The 19,101-nt window shown below is 40.7% G+C and overlaps 2 protein-coding genes across 3 annotated transcripts in view; both read right to left on the reverse strand.

Moving 5' to 3' along the window:
- The window catches only part of LOC138011569 (dynein axonemal heavy chain 6-like), a 142,303-nt gene that overhangs the window by 52,733 nt on the left and 70,469 nt on the right, over positions 1–19,101 (reverse strand). For both annotated transcript variants that reach the window (XR_011124743.1, XM_068858635.1), the window contains 2 exons: positions 9,742–9,962; positions 5,933–6,094 (listed from right to left, as the gene is read on the reverse strand). The gene's annotated coding sequence lies outside the window, so the exon portion shown is untranslated. The remainder of the gene's footprint in view (positions 1–5,932; positions 6,095–9,741; positions 9,963–19,101) is intronic.
- The window catches only part of LOC138010856 (melatonin receptor type 1A-like), a 3,232-nt gene continuing 67 nt past the window's right edge, over positions 15,937–19,101 (reverse strand). The window contains exons 1-2 of the mRNA XM_068857882.1: positions 18,756–19,101; positions 15,937–17,834 (exon numbers count right to left, since the gene is read on the reverse strand). The exon at positions 18,756–19,101 is cut by the window's right edge and continues 67 nt beyond it. Coding sequence (XP_068713983.1) covers positions 17,153–17,834; positions 18,756–19,101 — 1,028 coding nt within the window. The 3' untranslated portion in view covers positions 15,937–17,152. The remainder of the gene's footprint in view (positions 17,835–18,755) is intronic.

A 19,101-nucleotide genomic window follows, 5' to 3' on the forward strand; every position in this document is an offset into this window, starting at 1 on the left:
GTGGTATCAAAAAACTGCCCAATCACTGGAGAACACGTTGGTATTAATTGCGTTACACAATAGGTTACCATAGCAACACAATGACCAGATAACAACACCCTTAATTTCACCTTTAAGCGCTTATATTTCAAAAACGGAACGGTGAAACTCTTTCTTATTACAGAATTTTGATAATCGGGATAAGATGCGACTTTTGGCAAAGTTTAAAAAAAATCTGTATATGGGGTTCAGGGCCACCTTAAATTTTTGAAAATTGACACATCAAAATCTAAGTCTTGGAATGTGCTGGAAATTGTAAATTTTGTGCCACCTTAAGTCTTCTCGCTACTTATATTAAATACTTCACACCTCAGCAATATTGTTCCCAAATTAATTAAATAAAAGGGGAGGGGTGTTTGAATGACTTGTGATAGCCATCTTAAGTCAACTGCAGGTTGCAACAATAGCGGCCACCTTGGATTTTTTCAGTACTATGAATTCGAAGCTTTCGCATGACTTTTGCAGTGGGGGTATTATATAAAATAGCAAGTCTCAGTTAATCAGTTATTCCCCCAACCTTGATAAGCGTAATCAATCTATTACACAGTCTCCACCACAAGTGCAAAGTGCAGTGCACTTAAGAGCCCATTGGATGCATGAGCAGTTAGACCTGCAACCTTTCTTGCAGCGACATTTTGTAAGTGCATCACAAGATGATGATACGTCTGGCAATGTGGTCCAGAGGGGCTTCCAGCCATAATCAGTCTTCATCCATCCCCATTGACTTGGACATGGTAAGTTCATCACTGGAACAATTGCTTGACCCCAGCAATGTCTACCCTGGTATGCTGCTCTTCTAGTATGCTGGATAAGAGCAGCCTGCGTTGGGGGTATAGATTCAATAGCCTTTGCCTTCTGTGAAAACCGCTGCTTGCGTGCCTCGTTAACGCGCATTTTGGTACTGGTGCGGTCATACAGAAGAGCAACGAATCGCTCTAGCTTTCTCAGGCATTCTTCACTCACATAATCTGGGTTGTTGGACAATTGAAGGAATGCCGACGTTGCTTCTTCATAGGCCATCCACGTGATCCATGCAGTCTCTTCCCTTTCCCAGAGAAACAAGAAACAGCATCACAGCCATTAAAAGCGTGAAACACGGGTAGTGATCTTGCCTTTTCAGGACCAAGACGAGATGCAATTTCATGAACAGCTAGTTATCTCAAACTAGTGCCACTGCCAAAGGCAATCCACAGCTCATTGATGTTAAGCTTCTGGGTCATGCCAATGCAGATGATAACGACATCAGTGTCTACAGTACGGATGACGATGTTCTTGTGTCCTGCTTTCGACGCATCTGCTGCATGAACTAAAATTCTGGTGTCAGCTTCCTCGTAGTTACATGGAGTATGGCTAGAACTGTCAAACCGCAGTGGACTACAAAGAACCTGTTCTCCTTTCGTGGTAATGACTTGCTTCCCATCGCCGAACTCTACAGGAGGAATCTGTTCTGCTAAAAAACTTAATAGTTCCTTCTTGTTTTCATCTACACGCAGGAATTCCTTCCAGTTTTTTGGAAAAGTTGTCAAAGACTGAACACGCCGGCGAATACCACGTCCTCTCTTTTCTCTGGTCGTTGCTTTCAAACTGTTTGGTACATACTCGTCCCATATGATGTCAAGTCTTTGCACATGCTGCAGCTGGCCCTTGACATATGGAATGAACACCAGAACTGCTTACTGTATTTGTTGGTTTTAGCATGTTAATAGCTGCTGCACCATCAATTATAGCTACATCTATTGGTGTCGGGGCACTGGTTCGAGGCTGCGAAAGTGATTGAATGCAGTCTGTCAGGTCGGATTTCTTTCCTGGAAGACGAAGCTTTCCCTTTTGTGATATTGATGGTGGACAACCTTGGTGTTCATGTTTAAAAAAAAACGTCCAAGTCTCCTTCTCTTGTTTGACACGAGATAAACAGCCGTGAGAAAAGTGCACAGTCACTCTTAAAAGTTGAGATTTGCTGCTTGTCTTTGGATGGTTCTTTCTGGCGAGGACTTCTAAACTGTGGAAGCTTATTCTTCTTAATAGGATCATGCATGTTCTTTGTTTTTTCTTCACTTAATCTCTCCTTGACGAATGTTTCGAACTGTTCTTGTCCAAGTGTTTCGATCTCTTCTACTGTTTTCACTACAGAAGCATCAGCTAAATCTTTAGTGTCAAGAACGAGAAGATCTCCACTTTCATCAGTGAACGGATTTCCCATGTCAACGATGACCGAGGTTAAAGACTTCACATCCTTAGTGAAAGATAGCTGGGTGCTTTTTGCCTCTTCGTGATGCTGTGTCTGAGGAAGCTTCAACTTATGCTATCAACCTTGCAACTTCTGTGCCAAAAATCATCCAGCGCCGTAGAGCGGCAGGATTTTCTGTCAGCCCAACAGCTCCCCCGTGACCCTTCACCATAGCAGTATTCTGTTCATGTGCTTGGTCAATGGCGATGGCTGAAAACACTTCTGTACTGTAAATCCACCATCGAGAAGGCGCGCATAGGTCTGTGGAAGCCTCTTCTATCTTCTAGCCAGTTACCGAGAACTGAAAGGGCTGCCATCCATATAAGAAGTCCTCCAAGAATGAAAACAAAGTGTTACTCGCCATGGGACTCAGGCCAGTTCCATTGTATTTGCTTGGCTACAGTGAACAACGGTTGATCAACTGCTATGACTGGGACCTGGCCAGGGTTGAGGTATTCTGTGGGTTTCTTGATCACGTCCATCGAGTGGCGAATCATCGGCACACGTTTAGCCGCATCTGGGAAAAAAGGAAGCAGCGATGTTATTGCTGGCATTACTGCTTGCTTTGGCTGTAAGTTGGCATGATGTGCTGCCCAAGCTACTGGTGTCTCTCCCTGATATTATTCTTGATTTACTGATATCTTCACTTGATCAACCCATTCATATTCGTCAGTGATTGCCCTTGATAGAAAACAGCCATCGACACCTTCGGGTCTACCCATGTCTGGTGGTTGTGCTCTTTCGCCTCACAGAAGAGCAGGGGGTACCTTCACATACCATTCTGGCAAAGAACAAATTGATTTAGTAACTGATCCAGTATCATTTGCCATGACGATCGCCTCTCGCTCACATCCTGGATTACCTTCAGATATATTTTGGAAAAGGGAAATGTTAGTTCCATGAAACGAACCCTGGGCCGTGTTTGAGCTGGGGTTGTGGTCGATGTTGTCTATGGCTGAAGTTGTAAACAGGCCTCTTCGTAGTTTAATGGGGCACAAAACACCATCCTCTTCAAATCTACGACAGACGGAGTTTCCAATCTCCGTTGAGATGCCAAGAACACGATTATAGGAAATCGATATGCCCAATTTAAAAAGAGTGTCCACTAGCTCTCGTTTGCGCGTTTGTGCAGGTGTTTCTCGGTCGTTACTATGGCGACCACAATTTGAATTTGTCTCACGGCGACGGAAAAAGCAGTTGAACTGAAGTAACTGGGCAACAGTGAGTACAATACAATACAATACAATATTCTTTATTTAGAGAGGGTAATACATGATTAACCCAGTAATGAGTTTTCTAACACATGGCCCTCTGTATATACCACAGAAGACAGACCACAACACCGGGAACTACATGCCCTACTCTTTGCTACAAGTGTGCGGGTTCTTTTACGTCCCACGGGATTATGAACATTGAAGGATTGTGAGACGGGACCTCCGGCTTATCGTCCTTATCCGAGAAGACTAGAGAGTCTAACCATTTGCAGATGTAATTAAAAAGGCAGCACTTTCTCCTCAGTTATTTAAAGACCCTGAGTGTTGGTCTGGCCGGAGTTGAACTCACGACCTCCCACGTGACAGCCCGGTGCTCAACCAACTGAGCCACCGGTGGGCGGTTGCAATGTTGGGCAATGTTTGGCCCATACAAAATCATCTTTACCAAAGACACCAGAGATGATGGAACTGAGCTCTCTTGACACTGTCTTTGAAATGTCCCCTTAAAAGTAGACTTGGTAGCCAACATTTCCTTCCTATCAATAGTGGCTGCCTTTCCAAGGTAGTTTGCATTAGTGTCTTTGTCATCTTCACAGACTTGCTGTAGTGCTGTTCCAATGTCGCTATCAAAAGCCAACAACGTATCCCGACCCTGTTTGTAGGGTCGTAGACTAGGAATACTTGCTAGTATCCTATCCTTTAGTCTAGTTGAATGCAGAGCGCCTGGTTGAACAATGCCAAGTTGCTTTAATCTGGATGTGTACATTTCCGTCAGCTTTGTCATCTTAAACACTAAAACACTCTTACTTTCAGCTCGACTTTCCTCTATGTATGAAATTAATTCTGCAAGGACAATTCCGTGAGTCAATTTTTCGTCGCCATCTACTTTCGCCGCTTTTGACCTTGTTGTCGTTGCTCAGTGTTGTTAAGCATGATTTGTGATATTTAGCTTCTAGTGCCACCATGTCACCGGCGCTTAGCTTCGCCAACAAGTTCTCCAAGTTATGAGCTGTAACTTCCCCATTAATGTCCATTTTAAAGTTATGTGAAGTGCCTCACCAAAACGTAATGGCAAGAACTTTTTTGTATGTGCTGTATAAAAGTGACTGAAGGTCAAGGTCAAGGTAATTCAGAATTTACAAGATCACAGGAGATCATAGATGAGATGAACATGGAGCTGGGTTAGCAAATGAAGTTATAATAACAAAAAGCAAGGAAAACCAGTGTATCCAAAGGTGTTAATATTCACATGATAGGCGAAATAGGTATTTTATGATTTTAGCCTCGTTTTCATGCAAAATAACCACTTAAATGCTCTTAACATGATTTTTAGCGGTGGCTCCATATCAGAGAGTTTTCATTGTATCCTAAGCTACCTTTGTGCAAAATTTGGTGATTTCTTCACAAAGTGCACGATTTCCCTCAAATATGCACATATCCGCCGGACTATAAGCAGTCAACATTGAAAGGGGGAGAGGGGAGAGGAAGTGGGAAAGGTTTAAGTTCTAGAAACAGCGGGCATTGGAAGCTAGAAAAGGTGTTTTTTAATGAAAGTGTCTCAACAATTTTGCAACTAGATGTAGTTACTTCCCATGTTATGGGAAGTGTTACTGCATGTACCTGTAAATTTTTAAAGGCAATTTTACTGTAATGCAAGTAAAATGTAGTTAATGGATCGTGACGATATTATCTATAACCCTCTCATGGCGGCTCTGTTTTCAATGTAGCGTTTGTGCCATCTAGTTGCCAAGGTCAGCAAACACTAAGAATTTATTGTATTCTCGCTTTGACCTTCACAGCTTTGTTGTTGCTAGCAGGCTAGTACAATCCACGGCATTGGCGCTTTTTTCAAAGTTCTATAAAAGCATGTGAAAGCTATTTAGAGATCACTTACAGTATGTTCTGTTGTTCAGCGCAGTTAGCTCTCCATATATTAGTGTGCTTTACGATTTGGTTTTTTCCCTCCCTCCCTCCCTTTGGAGTTGAGATTGGGCCTCGTTGTCTGTCAATAAACTCAGGACACTCTTGTGTGGTGCAGTTAAGACTGCGCAGCGACTTTCCCCAAGATTATTGGCTGCATTGCCTTTTGAATATCGCCTGCTAACCAATACTCTTGTCCGATCCAGCACGTGCTGTTTTGCATTCAGCTCCTAGTGCTGGGGAGATAAGTGAGGTTCCTTTGTCACACAATCACCGGAAGTCGCACAGGCTAACCTAACACAAGGCAGTGCTCCCCCATTAACGCCAACTGGAGTCAATGTTTGATCATAACTAGTAGTTAGCACACAAACATAAGGAACAGAGACATTAAAAATTAAAACCCATTGACCCCTGGGAGTGAGACATAATAGCTATTACTCTGTCTAATGCCAAATGATTTTACTCATCAATGGAGGCAGTTCAGGAGTCAATGGGTTAAGTAAGATAATGACTAGACTATTTTATGGTTTACCTGTGACATTTTCTGACAATACACCGTAGATGGATTTAGCAACCCATGTATGTGAAATGGCAGGCTGCTGCTTGTCATAAATGCATGAAAATTCTGCTGTCTTGCTCCTAAGAGAAGTTGCTTGATCCCTGGAGCTGAGCATCAAACAAGGTTCTTCCTTTTCTGGCAAAATGCAAAACAGTCTAACGTTTGCTGTTTGCCATAAGCTCAAGGCTAAATCTTTCTAATAAACATAAACCTAACTATCATAAAATTTTCTCCCAGCCAACTTACACAATCAGGGAAACACATGGCACTTCTGCCATTAGATGTTTTAATTTAGATCTGGAATCTTGGAATTCAGTTTTAAACTAGTTTACCTAAATGGTAGTAATTAATGCTGCCGAGGGGAAGAGAGATGTTCAAATAAACTTATGCTTGCTGTAACTTAACGATGGTTTGTGCATGGAATTGAAGGGAGATTTTATTAGGTCTTGAGCAGGGATGGTACAAAACATGGACCCCCAAACTGGATCGCCAACTGGATCTCCTTCTGGAACCCACTCGAGAGAGGAAAGAAAACATCAAATTCTAAATCAAAATCTCAAGGTCTTCTGAAAATGACCTAGAAATGAATACATTTTTTTAAAGTTTCCAGTTCCGTGACATCTTTCATTTCGAAAATACAGCACTTTGAATTTCCAAATGGTCACCTTGCGTAACACCACGATGCAAAGCTACTTGGTCGAAAAAAAGCCTATCCCTGTGAATCTTGAGCAGCAGTTTGTATTAATTTTTATCTCAAGCCAGAAGTACAGTGCAGGCCGCAGGAATAGCAGCACTAACACGTGTGTAAAATGCATGCAATATGGCGTCTTTACACGCAAAATACATGTACATGTGAAAGACATGCGCGACACATGAGTGTAAATAATTATTATTTACACAAGCTTTACACGCAAATTGAGTGTAACTCTGATAAGCGGCGCATCTTTTGTTATTCATACACGCAAACTGCGCATATTTTTCCTAGACAAGAATACACAAATTAATTGTGCGTTCGATTGAGAAATACCGATTTACCTTAAAAGTTGGATCTTTTAGATTTCCAATCAAAGCCAAAATTCAGAAACAGATTGCACTATGGATTTCTTTAATCAAAAATCCATGTCGAGAAACTCTAATAAATTCCATGGCAAAACCAGTTTTCAGATTTTAATTTGGGTTTGATTAGAAATTTCCGCAACCAGGCCAAATCTGTCCGGAAAATGCTTAAAGTGCCCCTGTGATAAAAAAAACCACTTCCATTTTTTCTTCAGATTTTGAAAGTGTGCTTGCTTAACACCTGAATGGCAAAATTTTGATCTTTGATTTTTATCCAAAGGCCGTTAACTTTGAGTGTAAGTTTTGGATTTCACGGTCCGCCATTACTCACGTTCAAAACTGACCGATTGGACCTCAGACGGTTGGATCCAGGGAAAAGTGAGGTCAGAGGCTCACTAGCTTAAAGTGCCCCTAACCCCAAAATGTTTTTTTCGCTAAAATGAATCTTTGCACCTGTACGAAACGCATTGCAGCAATTTTTTCCTTTCTCTAACAAATTCTGCCATTTTATAGGCTTCGAAAGTTGCGAAAATCCAACTATTATTTGTTCATGACCGAGTCAGAAGGGGAGTGGGTCTATTCCTGATGTGACGTCACAAACTGATTTACATTGCATTAACTCTTTGTAAACATGCATGCAAAGTAGATTGTGACGTCACATCAGGAATAGACCCAATCCCCATCTGACTCGGTCGTGAACAAAAGATGCTTGGATTTTCGCAACTTTCGAAGTCTATAAAATGGCCGAATCTGTTAGAAAAAGGAAAAAATTGACGCAATGCGTTTCGAACAGGTGCAAAGATTCATTTTAGCGAAAAAAACATTTTGGGGTTAGGGGCACTTTAAAATTTCAAGGTGTGAACGCAGCTCATTATATATGCAAAGCGTGAGTTTAAAAGACTGAAAGCCCAAAACCCCCGTGCTGCATATTAATTCTGCGGCGTACACACGTATTGCATTCTTAAACTAGTGAGCCTTTGACGTCATTTTTTCCTCGATCCAGCTCTCTCAAGAACATAATGTTAGTAATGGCGGACCATTAAATAGGAAAATTCCAGTTAAAATAAAGAGGTGTCTTATTGAAATCAAGGCTTAAAACGTGGGTCACTTAGTGTTTTGTTAACATAGTTTTGAAATCCAAAGAAAAATACGAATTGATTTTTTGGTCACAGGGGCACTTTAATTCTGACATACATGTAAGTGCGATGCATTTCCTCGCTGTCATCATGCAGATGATAGTAAGGGAAACTGAAAATAATTTGGATCATTTACACGTTTCCGTGCAAACGTTTAGTTTTAGTTTTAGTTGAAACTCCGGAATGCAATCGAACTTACACAATGCAAACCTTGTGTCAGCATATGGCATCTTGTTTATAATTGGGCCACCACTACGATAACTTGACAAAATGTAACATATGACATTGGCAGATAAAACGTACCAGTATGTCAATGCAAAGTTGATAGTGAACGGAAAATCCACTAGGATTTTCATCACCGCAGTCATATCAGTATGTCGCATCCTGTTGTCACTCACAACTTTTTTTCACATGAATTTTGGTTGCTTGATGATGAGATGTTACACAATAAAGCCTTTTTAAATACCCCAAAAATATTAATAGGATTTGAAGAAAATACATTTGTTGCAAATCTAAACAAATAAAAATTGTGTAAAAGCGAAGCTTCAGAAAGGAAGAGTGTATTCAAAACATAAACAGTTAAGCCAAAAAACCGTAGAATAAAACGAACTCTCTATAACATCACTACATGTACTTTAATATTTATACACGCACTTAATGAGCTTCTGCTTGTAAATTTTGACGGCACTTGTGAAAGAGTTTCATGTATTTTTTTACAAGCACTTTCCTGTATTTTTTTTTACTTGCGTGTTTAGCGCGTGTAAATTGTGTGCAATATGGCTTCTTTTCGCGCAGGAAACATGCGTGTAATGCAGACAAACCTGTGGCCTGTACTGTAAGCACTTTCATTGCAAAGTCAACGCCACATGTTTCGTCCATTACCAGCCGTCATATTGGTGGACCACAAGGTGTCTACATAGAATTTTTTAAACTCTATCAAGTTGCGTGAAACGGTTCGACAAAGAACTCGGAAAGGTATGTACCACGCAGACCTGAGGATTGGAGAGGTGGTCAAAAAATGTGTTTCCCACAACATTCCAAGTTCTTGGCCTTTTTCATTGAACGATTTAGAATTAATTTTTTTGTTGCGTGACAGTGTAAACTATCCATGGTTTGCGGATACGAAAGAGAAGTGAAAAACAGTCTGTAACAACATTATATCACGCATCTTAATTCCTGCATTCGCACATAACCACAATTCCTCCTGTGTTTGACCACAATCCCTTGCGTTTGAAAGAAAAACGTGTTCTTCTCCCGATTAGAGAGAGCTGCCTCGTTCGTTCGCTTCAGGCTCACTCACTGAAGTTTTTACGCCCACAAAATGCTTCGCCTGCACTTAAGTCGTTTTGCCCACACTTCAGTGGATTAACGCCAACGCCTGTTCTAATGTAAATGATGCAAATCTTCACCGAAACAGTGCAAGCAAAACGACTCAAGTGTAGACGAATCACCGTGTGGGCGCAACGACCGAATTCCAGGAAAAACACGTGCGAACCTTCTTAATCAATGATCGGGCGTAATGTTTCTTTGCTTTCCTTATCCGTTGGACAAAACAACACGGTAGACGTTTTAATTACCGTTATTGCATACCTTTAATTCGTCACAGAAGATTCCTCCCTTCTGCGTGGCCAAACGGTCGCTTTCGGCTTTTGGTGTTAACATATGGCGTCTCCGTACGACAAGAAGCAACCCCTGACAAATCTTGCATAATTGATTAGAAGACTGGAACCAAATTACGTGAACGTGGATGGCTCAACGACGGTCACCGTATACCAGAAACCCACTCTCTGAATTTCCATTCTAACCACCACCTGCATGCAACATAAAAGAGCTGTAGTTAACACTCTGCTTCTTCGAGCTCAGACCTTGGTGTCAGAAGTTGACAAGGTAAAGGAAATTCGACTCGTTGAGCAAGCCTTGGGGTGCAGGGATGGCGCAGTGGTGAGAGCACCCGCCTCTCACCAATGTGGCTCCGGTTCGATTCCCAGACTCGGCGTCATACAAGGGTTGAGTTTGTTGGTTCTCTACTCTGCACCGAGAGGTTTTCTCCGGTACTCCGGTTCAGTCCCCTCTCCTCAAAAACCAACATTTGACTTGATTTGAGTTACTTGTTAATTTCAGTTTACAGTGTCCCCAATTAGTGCTCCAGCGCGGGTTGCTGGAAGCATGGTTAGCGCTAACCAGAGTTAAATGCCATGGAAACCTAAAGGTTTTGATACCTCTTAACCAACGGTTAGCGCTAACCAGGCTTCGAGCAACCGGCCCTTGGATGCTAACAATACCGAACACTGTTTCGAGAGTTCTGAAGAATCCGTTAACGAGAAGAGAATATATGCTTCAGTGCCATGCATCAAGGGCACTTCGGAACGCCTCCAAAGAGCATTTAAATCTCACGAGGTCACACTTGTCCACAAGCCTTTCAATTCCTTAGATCACAACGAGTTCGTGTTAAGGATAAAACAGAAAACCTCAAAAAGTTTGGAACAGTCTATCACATCCATTGCGAACAATGTGACAAAGATTATGTGGGCGAAACTTCTCGGTTATTAGAAACTCGAGTAAAGGAACATCTTTCTAGGGATTCGTCAGCTGTTCATGAACATTTCAAGCTCACGGGTCATTCAGTGGATTCCAGCAAAACAAAAGTTCTTGCCACGGAGAATAACACATTCAAGCGCCGCATAAGGAAGGCAATTATGATAAGATTACGTAAGCCGTCTTTGAACAGAGACAATAGGGAGCTTAAGCACGAGACGTTTTTGTCAACACGGACCGCGTTTGAGAAGAAGATTATGCCCAAGAAGAGGACGGGAGAAAAAAAGTACTTTCCATATAAGCAGGAAAACCCTTAAAAAAAAAAAGAAACAAAACACACTTTTATAAAGTAATGTGAGGAAATTCTGAATGTGTTTATTGCATAGCGATGTTAAAGTTTGACGTTAGTAGAAAGAGAACAGGTGATCTGCAAATATAGATCTCGTTATTCACTGGTTATTCTCTTATTCACATTATACTGTTTCTTTGACACAAAGATTACAGCGAAATGAAAGCACAACTTTGTCGCAAATTTTCTATGATAAAAACTTGTTCACCAGGCCTACTCCTGAGTATCTGGCTCCAATTTCTTTCCTCTGGCCGCGCTTCACGATTCGATGAGGGCCAGTCTCGTGCTTCTCAAGTTGCCTCGCTCATGCCCAAAAGAATACTGGGTAATTCTGCCATTCCATGACAAGGCAAGACTCCCTATTCTCATTCCATAGTTTTTTTCATAAGTGTCAGCCCACCCAGTCCTACCAGCAAAATACCACATCGATTGAAGATTTTAGTTTTCAAAACTTGCCCAGATAGACCTTTTTGCAGATACGGCGGCCATTTTGATTTCTATTGTTTCGAATAGCTATTATGGGATGCCCAGGGGGCAAATACATATTAATGTACCCCCTGAGTATCCCATAATTTGTTTCGGAACAATAGAAATCAAAATGGCCGCCGTATCTGCAAAAAGGGCTAATCGGTAGGTCTTGGAATTCGTCCACAGAAAGGCCATAGAGACAGCTTCACTCGTGAACCACCATGTTTACAACAGAGCATTTTAGGCGTCCTAGTCTGCATGAAACCATCTCCCACCTCTGTCTCGAGAAGACCAGACACGCACGGCTCTTACCTTACGTTTATTTCTGTACAATCAACTGAAAAGTCAATTCCTAGTTTAAAAAAAAAAAAAAACCGGTATGTTAATTCTTTTGATAGAGAGGTAGAACATTTACGTATGCGCTGACGGAATGTTTGAACAAGAGAGAAAAACGCAGTACTTCTAGACATGGCGCTGGAGCGTCGTACCAAACGAGTCGGCCCGTGCGATCGCTTTTGGACGCAGTTGGCCCTTCGCTGCTTTTTGCTACCGACTTCGCCTCCCGCTACGGCATTGAGGGAGAGATATGTCAGCCCCTAAACCACACGAGACAAATCCCACGCCTACTTACAGCTCCAAACCGCCCTTGTCAATTTACCGTAAGAATTCGATGGCTTATATATTCAAGGGAAAAGTCATTTTGTCTGTCATATGGTAAGCACTGAAGTCGCAGATTACAAAGTGTGCGCACGCGCCCTGCTAAAGATAACATAAATACATGCATGCATAGACTTTATTTCATCCCAAATTTGAGAATAACTACACTGAGCTAATATCTTCGAGAAAGGACGCTAAAATACCATCCGGGGGAAGGTGAAGTTGAACAATTGCTGGTTTCAAAATGGCGCTCGAGTTTCTGAGATGTGTTCAGAAGGCGCTATTTTCGGCTGGCTATGACGATATAATTTTGAAAGTGAATTTAAAAAAAGATTTAGTCGATGTTCTTCCTATCGGCTACGGGAAATATTTAGTTTTCCAAGTTCTGCCTCGATCGTTGAGGGAAAGAGAGGAAACACGTGCAACTACGTCGGTAACAAAGTCTGTAGTTTTAGTTGTTTCACCTTTGAACGCTTTGATGTATGATCAGATTTCTAAATTGAGAGCGAGAGGTGTGGTTTTGAAACATGACTTTAGCGCGAAAACTACCGAGTCAAGCGACATACCGCTCTCTCCCTGCCTTCGTAAATTTGTCACTGTGACAATCAAAAACCCTGTTACCCCACCCTTCCAGCAGATTTTTTTACCACCCAGATTCTGGGTGGTCACGTGACCAGCCGCAACCAGGGTCTCTCTTCCAACGAACAAGGGAGGCAGAGAAGAGAGACCCTGGGAACGAGGTTGATGAATGCAATGCGTGTGTTCGTGGCTGAAATAATATGCAGCACGAGAGTTTCGGGTTTCAGATTTGCAAACTCGTGTTTTGCATATATAATAGTGAGTCAATGACATCACTTTCCCTAGATCCAACCCTCTGATGTCCAATCGGTCAGTTTGGAACGTGAGTAATGCCGGACCTTAAAGTCCAAAACTTACGCTCAAAGTAAACAACCTTTAAATAAAAATCAAAGCTCAAAATTTTGCCAGTCAAGTGTGAAGCAATCACACTTTCAAAATCTGAAGAAAAAAAGAAAGTGATTTTTTTATCACAGTAGCACTTAGATGAACATTAGTTTTTCAATATTCGGTCCAGAGAAATATCAGCTCTTACTGTTATATTCCCAGAATATCAGTGCAAACATAATAACGCTATCGTGCTAGCTTAGATAAGTTCAGATTAAAGTGTATGTTTTCCCCAGAAAAAGTCGAGAAAAAGCAAAGAGGAGTCATCACAGTTTTTGTTGTGATAGTTTCGTAGTGTAACGCTTTTCTCTTATACTATTTTTCAGAAATCTTGTCAAAAATAAAGAGAGGATAGGTTGTGAAATCAAGCCACATTTGAACACTTTCTTCAAATTGTTGGGGCGAACATTTGTCAAGAAACTTTGACAAACACGAGGAAAGATTAACCTATAAGGGCACATTTTTTTCGTTTTTCGGCAGTTGAACGAATTCCATTCCAAAGCGAGATGAGCTTTATCTAGATTCTTGCGTTGGGTGAGGTGGAATCTCAGTAACTCCTTTTGTCTGATTTAGGAAAGATTGAAAATGACAAATAACTCAAGTTTAATTTGACAATGGAAATAGCTCAGCCTCACTCACCGGTTTATCGCTACCAAAGCAAGGGTGCCAATTGAAGCGCAAGCTACCCACATAACAAGGAATCCCTGGATCTGACAAATAAGGTACCCAAAAATCCAATCTCCAACGATTAAAACACCAATACAAAATGGTGCACAGATGTCCAACATGATAATATCAGATATGGCCAAGGAGATCACAAAATAAGCTGTAATGTTGCGAAGTCGGTGATTTTTATACAAAACCAACAACACTGCAACGTTACTAAGAGTGCCGACGGATACGAGAAGAGCGTATAAAAACGATTCGCCAATTGTGGAAGAAATCGAGCGGGTAGCGAGTTCTTTATAAAGAGGGGACCCGTCTGCGATCTTCGTCGAAGAAGAAACCATTTTGCTGATCAGGGATATAACCACGAGTTGACGCCTTTTCGTGTAAAAGGGCTGACTTTTGTCTACTTTTTGCAATGTATTAATTGATTGAAGTGATGCTCGCACTTACTAGAACACTGATGTTAATGAATGATCCTGACGTCTTTCAACCAATAATTTAAAAGTTTCATCTAAAAAGTCACGGAAATCGTCATTGCGGCAAAGGTATGTTTATTGATGTCAAAAACAACCATTTATTTTGAACCAGACGAAAGGGTGAAAGCGAGCAGCCGATTTTTAAGTCTTGTCTTTAAAGCCATATAAAATAACTTGAAAGAATAATGCTAAATTATGTTATTGCTCAAAACAAGAACAATAATAAAAATACAGGGAGCATTTTCCGTTTTTCAAATAGTTACAAAACAGCAAGTATTTACTTGAATACAGGACGGATATTGAAAATTCATCAAACAAAGGCGACAGATGAATTTGCTTTCAGTTCTTAAACAGGGAGAAATATCAGAGAATATATGCAATATAGTAGACATATGCTTTAAGGACGTTCGCGCCAAAATCTTCCTACGGTGAGATTTTCTTCATTTCTCGCCTAGAGTTAGGTCATAAAGTACTTACTCCAAAAATGAAAAAAAAAATGGGGGTCACCGACTTTGTTTCGGAGAAAATGACAGTTGAAAAATGCCTTAATTTCGAGAAATCGGTCATAATAGCGAGATGTAGGCTCATCTGCTCATCCATCGAAAATCATAAAAATAAACTGTTGGAGTGAAAGTTTCCGTGCATAGGTTTTTAGGAGTGAGATTTTTAGATAATTGTATGCCGCTAGGGATGTGGTAAACAGTAGAGTTCATCCTCGACGAGCGTTTTCATAAGCTCTATCCGTTGCAACCTCTACCGGAATTCGATGGCACGAGGAAAGAAAATGTTAAAAAAGATAACTTCTTACGGTGAGAATTTTTTCATTTCATCATATTTTGTAGATAGTAAGTAAAGTAAGTGATTCATGATTAAAAAAATAGGGGTCACCGATGATCTGAACGAGTAAAATCGATGTGATTTTGAAAAATATGTATTTATTTTATAAAAAGTAAATGCAGTGTTTTTTTTTTTTCAGGGGAAACCGTTTATCGTAATTTCTGAGTGAAAAAGGGAAGGACTGGACCTCCCACTCAAGCAGGGGTTTCAATAAAATTTCAAGTTGATGATTGGTTTGCGTAGAGTAACCGACTGTATCAGCAAGAAAAAGGAAAGGAAGCAACTTGGAAGCTGTCAACATATGAGTTTCAAATATCAGACTTGTTCATAAACCTGTTCATAAACAGGGAGAAATATCAGAGAATATATGCAATATAGTAGACATATACTTTAAGTGAGTGAGATAGGAGATAATCATTTTAAAATTTTACCTTTTGTAATTTAGATTTTAGCATTGTTTGTAATCTTAGCTGATGATTTTACCGTGCATAAATAATAAAATATCATATCATCATATCATCATATCATAGGCATCAATGGCATCAATGGTGGAAGACAGCTCTGAAGTCTACCAAGAGAGTATGAAGGTCAAAGTCCCATTCTAGAATATTACTGTGATTTGATAAATTAAGAAATGTTGTTTCATTTAAACAAATTGATTGATTGATATGAGCCGGCTCAAGGAGTAGATACGAAAAACCCAGAGTAAAAACATAAAGAAAAAAGAGAATTATTTGACATTTGAAAAATATGTATTTATTTTATAAAAAGTAAATGCAGTATTTTTTTTTTTTCAGGGGAAACCGTTTATCGTAATTTCTGAGTGAAAAAGGGAAGGACTGGACCTCCCACTCAAGCAGGGGTTTCAATAAAATTTCAAGTTGATGATTGGTTTGCGTAGAGTAACCGACTGTATCAGCAAGAAAAAGGAAAGGAAGCAACTTGGAAGCTGTCAACATATGCGTTTCAAATATCAGACTTGTTCGCGTCTGCGACCTGTTACCTCACATACATAAAAACACCAAAAGCAGCATTACCTGCGAAAATACCATCTCACTCGCTACGTGAATTTATTTATGTCAACTGGCCATAACCCCAGAAACCAAAACGACGAAAAGAAGAAGAAAAAACAATAGACCTAACGCTGATAAAAACCATGGCTTTCATGTTCATCATGCAAATTAATTGCAGTTTCTTTTGCCATTCTCCCTGCTTGTCAATGAACATACAAGAAAAAAACGCAGGTCAAGAAGAGATTAATTTTTTCGCTGCACAGGCCTCGAGGGGCGTTTTCACTTTATCAGACGTTCACGATCTTTTGCGAGTGTAAATAGAGGTAACAGAAGCGCAAAAGTTATCCCAAACCTAACTCAAAACCGAAACAGAGCTTGCTTTCCGATTCTACTACACGTAACCCACAATTCCTCGATTCGCTCTGACGAAGGGCTAACGCTCGAAACGTCAGCTTTTAGAATCTCTGTACGGCGGCCAATTTACATTGTCAATTCCGTTTATAAAACCAAATTTTTGTATACTACTTCCCCACCAACGCAGAACCACAGTTTCTTTAGAAACTACCCCCTTCATTGCTGTCTGTTATACTTGTAGTCTTGGGTTGGGGACATCATGAAACCATTTCATATCCAGTGAGAAGCGCGTTTGAAACAATTGCTTCATCAAGTTTCATTTAACTCTGAGCTCTTTCCATTTCACAAAGCGACCAGCCAAATCAGTCTCCACATATAAGCTCAAACGGTATATGACCCGATAAGACAGGTTGAAAGTCGTATATTTGCAACTGGTGACCTTTCGTTGGTTTTCTTGGTGTGGATTCCGAGAGCGATGCAGTCACGCCGGGAAGTCAAGGATCTGTCTAAAATGACAGGAAATGTAAACAAAACTGAAGCTTGAAATATGTGAGCAGTAACAAGACCTAAAATGAGAAAAAGTCCTGAAAGAAAGGAAACGCAGTTCCTCTCACTGAAGTACCATTGAAAAGACTTGGAGAAAAGTGAACTTGCCAGTGAGTTGTTCCAAGGTTTCTGGTTCAGTTGATCGACAAATTGTTCAGTTCCCGCAAATGTGTTTCCACAGCTTTGGTCCTTGGGTGATCGTGTATGTTCTTTGGCAATTCCCCAGCTACTCGTCCCACACGATGAATTCCGAACAACCTTAGGTATGCTTTCCGATAAGAAGGATTCATGACGCCGTAAATGATGGGGTTTATTGCTGAACTGGAAATGCCAAATATACTATACATGTAATAGGTTTCGCGGGTCAAGTCCCATCCCGACCCGAGAAAGTGATCCACAACATTCAGGACTAAAAGTGGAGTCCAGCAGAAGATAAAGGCAACCACGGTTACAAACAAGATTTTTGTTACCTTAATATCCTCTATCGAGAGAGAGACCTTCCTTGTATTTCCGTTCCGGAGATTCTTTGCCACAGTTCTCTCATGGATTTTAAGCGCTTTGAAAACTCTTAGGTAGAAAACGATCAAAATCACCATTGATATTCCGCCGAAGATGTAGGATGGAAGAATGAGCAAGGAAAACTTGGACTCAAAGTAACAAAAGAATTTCCCGGGTTGAAACACGTAATCCTTTCCAGCGGCGGTGTATGTCAAAGGAGCTGATAAGGCCGCAAGCCAGCCTCCAAGGACTATAAGTTTGGCTTTGGCTGAAGTGAAAATGACTCTATACATCGAGGTTTTAACGATGCGGAAATACCTAAAAGAAGGGAATATAGTGCTTAATGCTCCGCTCATGTAAAAAAAATATCTCGGCTTGGCCTCAGCTTCTTCGGTTTAGGGTCTCTCTTCAGGGTCCTACCATAATAAAGCTAAATAACTTATTCTCATTGTTTTTGTTAAGTCGGGGAAACTAGTGAATAGCACTGACCCAGCGAGGTACTTGATGAGAAAAAGTTGCCATGAAAACGTGGCTTATATTAATTCTTTTACTGGGACAGAAGTGCACAAAATTGCAACGTGCTGTCATTTTTAAGACTCAAATATGTCTTCTCATTCCTGGGAACCGAAACAAACACGCTATGGTTTTTACATTTTCTTGGATTCAAATTAGACTAGATGTCAAATTCGCGTTACCGCCGTAATTAACAAATAAACAGGTGTTTGCGAGAATAAAGAAAATAATCAGCTCTTACTATAATATTCCCGGGAAGATGCAAAAATAATAACGCTATGCTAGGGTTAGATAATTTCAAGTTAAAGTGTATGTTTCCCCCAGAAAAAGACGAGTAAGAGCAAAAAAGGAGTCATCGCAGCTTTTGTTGTGACAGTTTCGTAGTCTAACGCTTTTCTCTTATACTATTTTTCAGAAATCTTGTCAAAAATAAAGAGAGGATAGATTGTGAAATTAAGCCGCATTTAAAACACTTCCTTCAAATTGTTGGGGCGAACATTTGTAACGAAACTTTGACAAACAGGAGGAAAGATTAACCTATAAGGGCACATTTTTTTCGTTTTTCGGCAGTTGAACGAATTTCATTCCAAAGCGAGATGAGCTTTATCTAGATTCTTGCGTTGGGTGAGGTGGACTCTCAGTGACTCCTTTTGTTTGATTTAGGAAAGATAGAAAATGACAAATAACTCAAGTTTAATTTTGACTAAGGAAAGAACTTTCACTCACCGGTTTATCGCTACCAAAGCAAGGGTGTCGAGTGACGCGCAAGCTACCCACATAACAAGGAATCCCTGGATCTGACAAATAAGGTACCCAAAAATCCAATCTCCAACGATTAGGACACCAAAAGAAAATGGTGCGCAGAGGTCCAACATGATAATATCAGATATGGCCAAGGAGATCACAAAATAAGCTGTAATGTTGCGAAGTCGGTGATTTTTATACAAAACCAACAACACTGCAACGTTACCAAGAGTGCCGACGGATACGAGAAAAGCGTGTAAAAACGATTCGCCAATTGTGGAGGAAATCGAGCGCGTAGCGAGTTCTTTATAAAGAGGGGACCCGTCTG

This window comes from Montipora foliosa, chromosome 7, assembly GCF_036669935.1.
Source record: "Montipora foliosa isolate CH-2021 chromosome 7, ASM3666993v2, whole genome shotgun sequence".
In the NCBI taxonomy this organism is placed as follows: Eukaryota; Metazoa; Cnidaria; class Anthozoa; order Scleractinia; family Acroporidae; genus Montipora; species Montipora foliosa.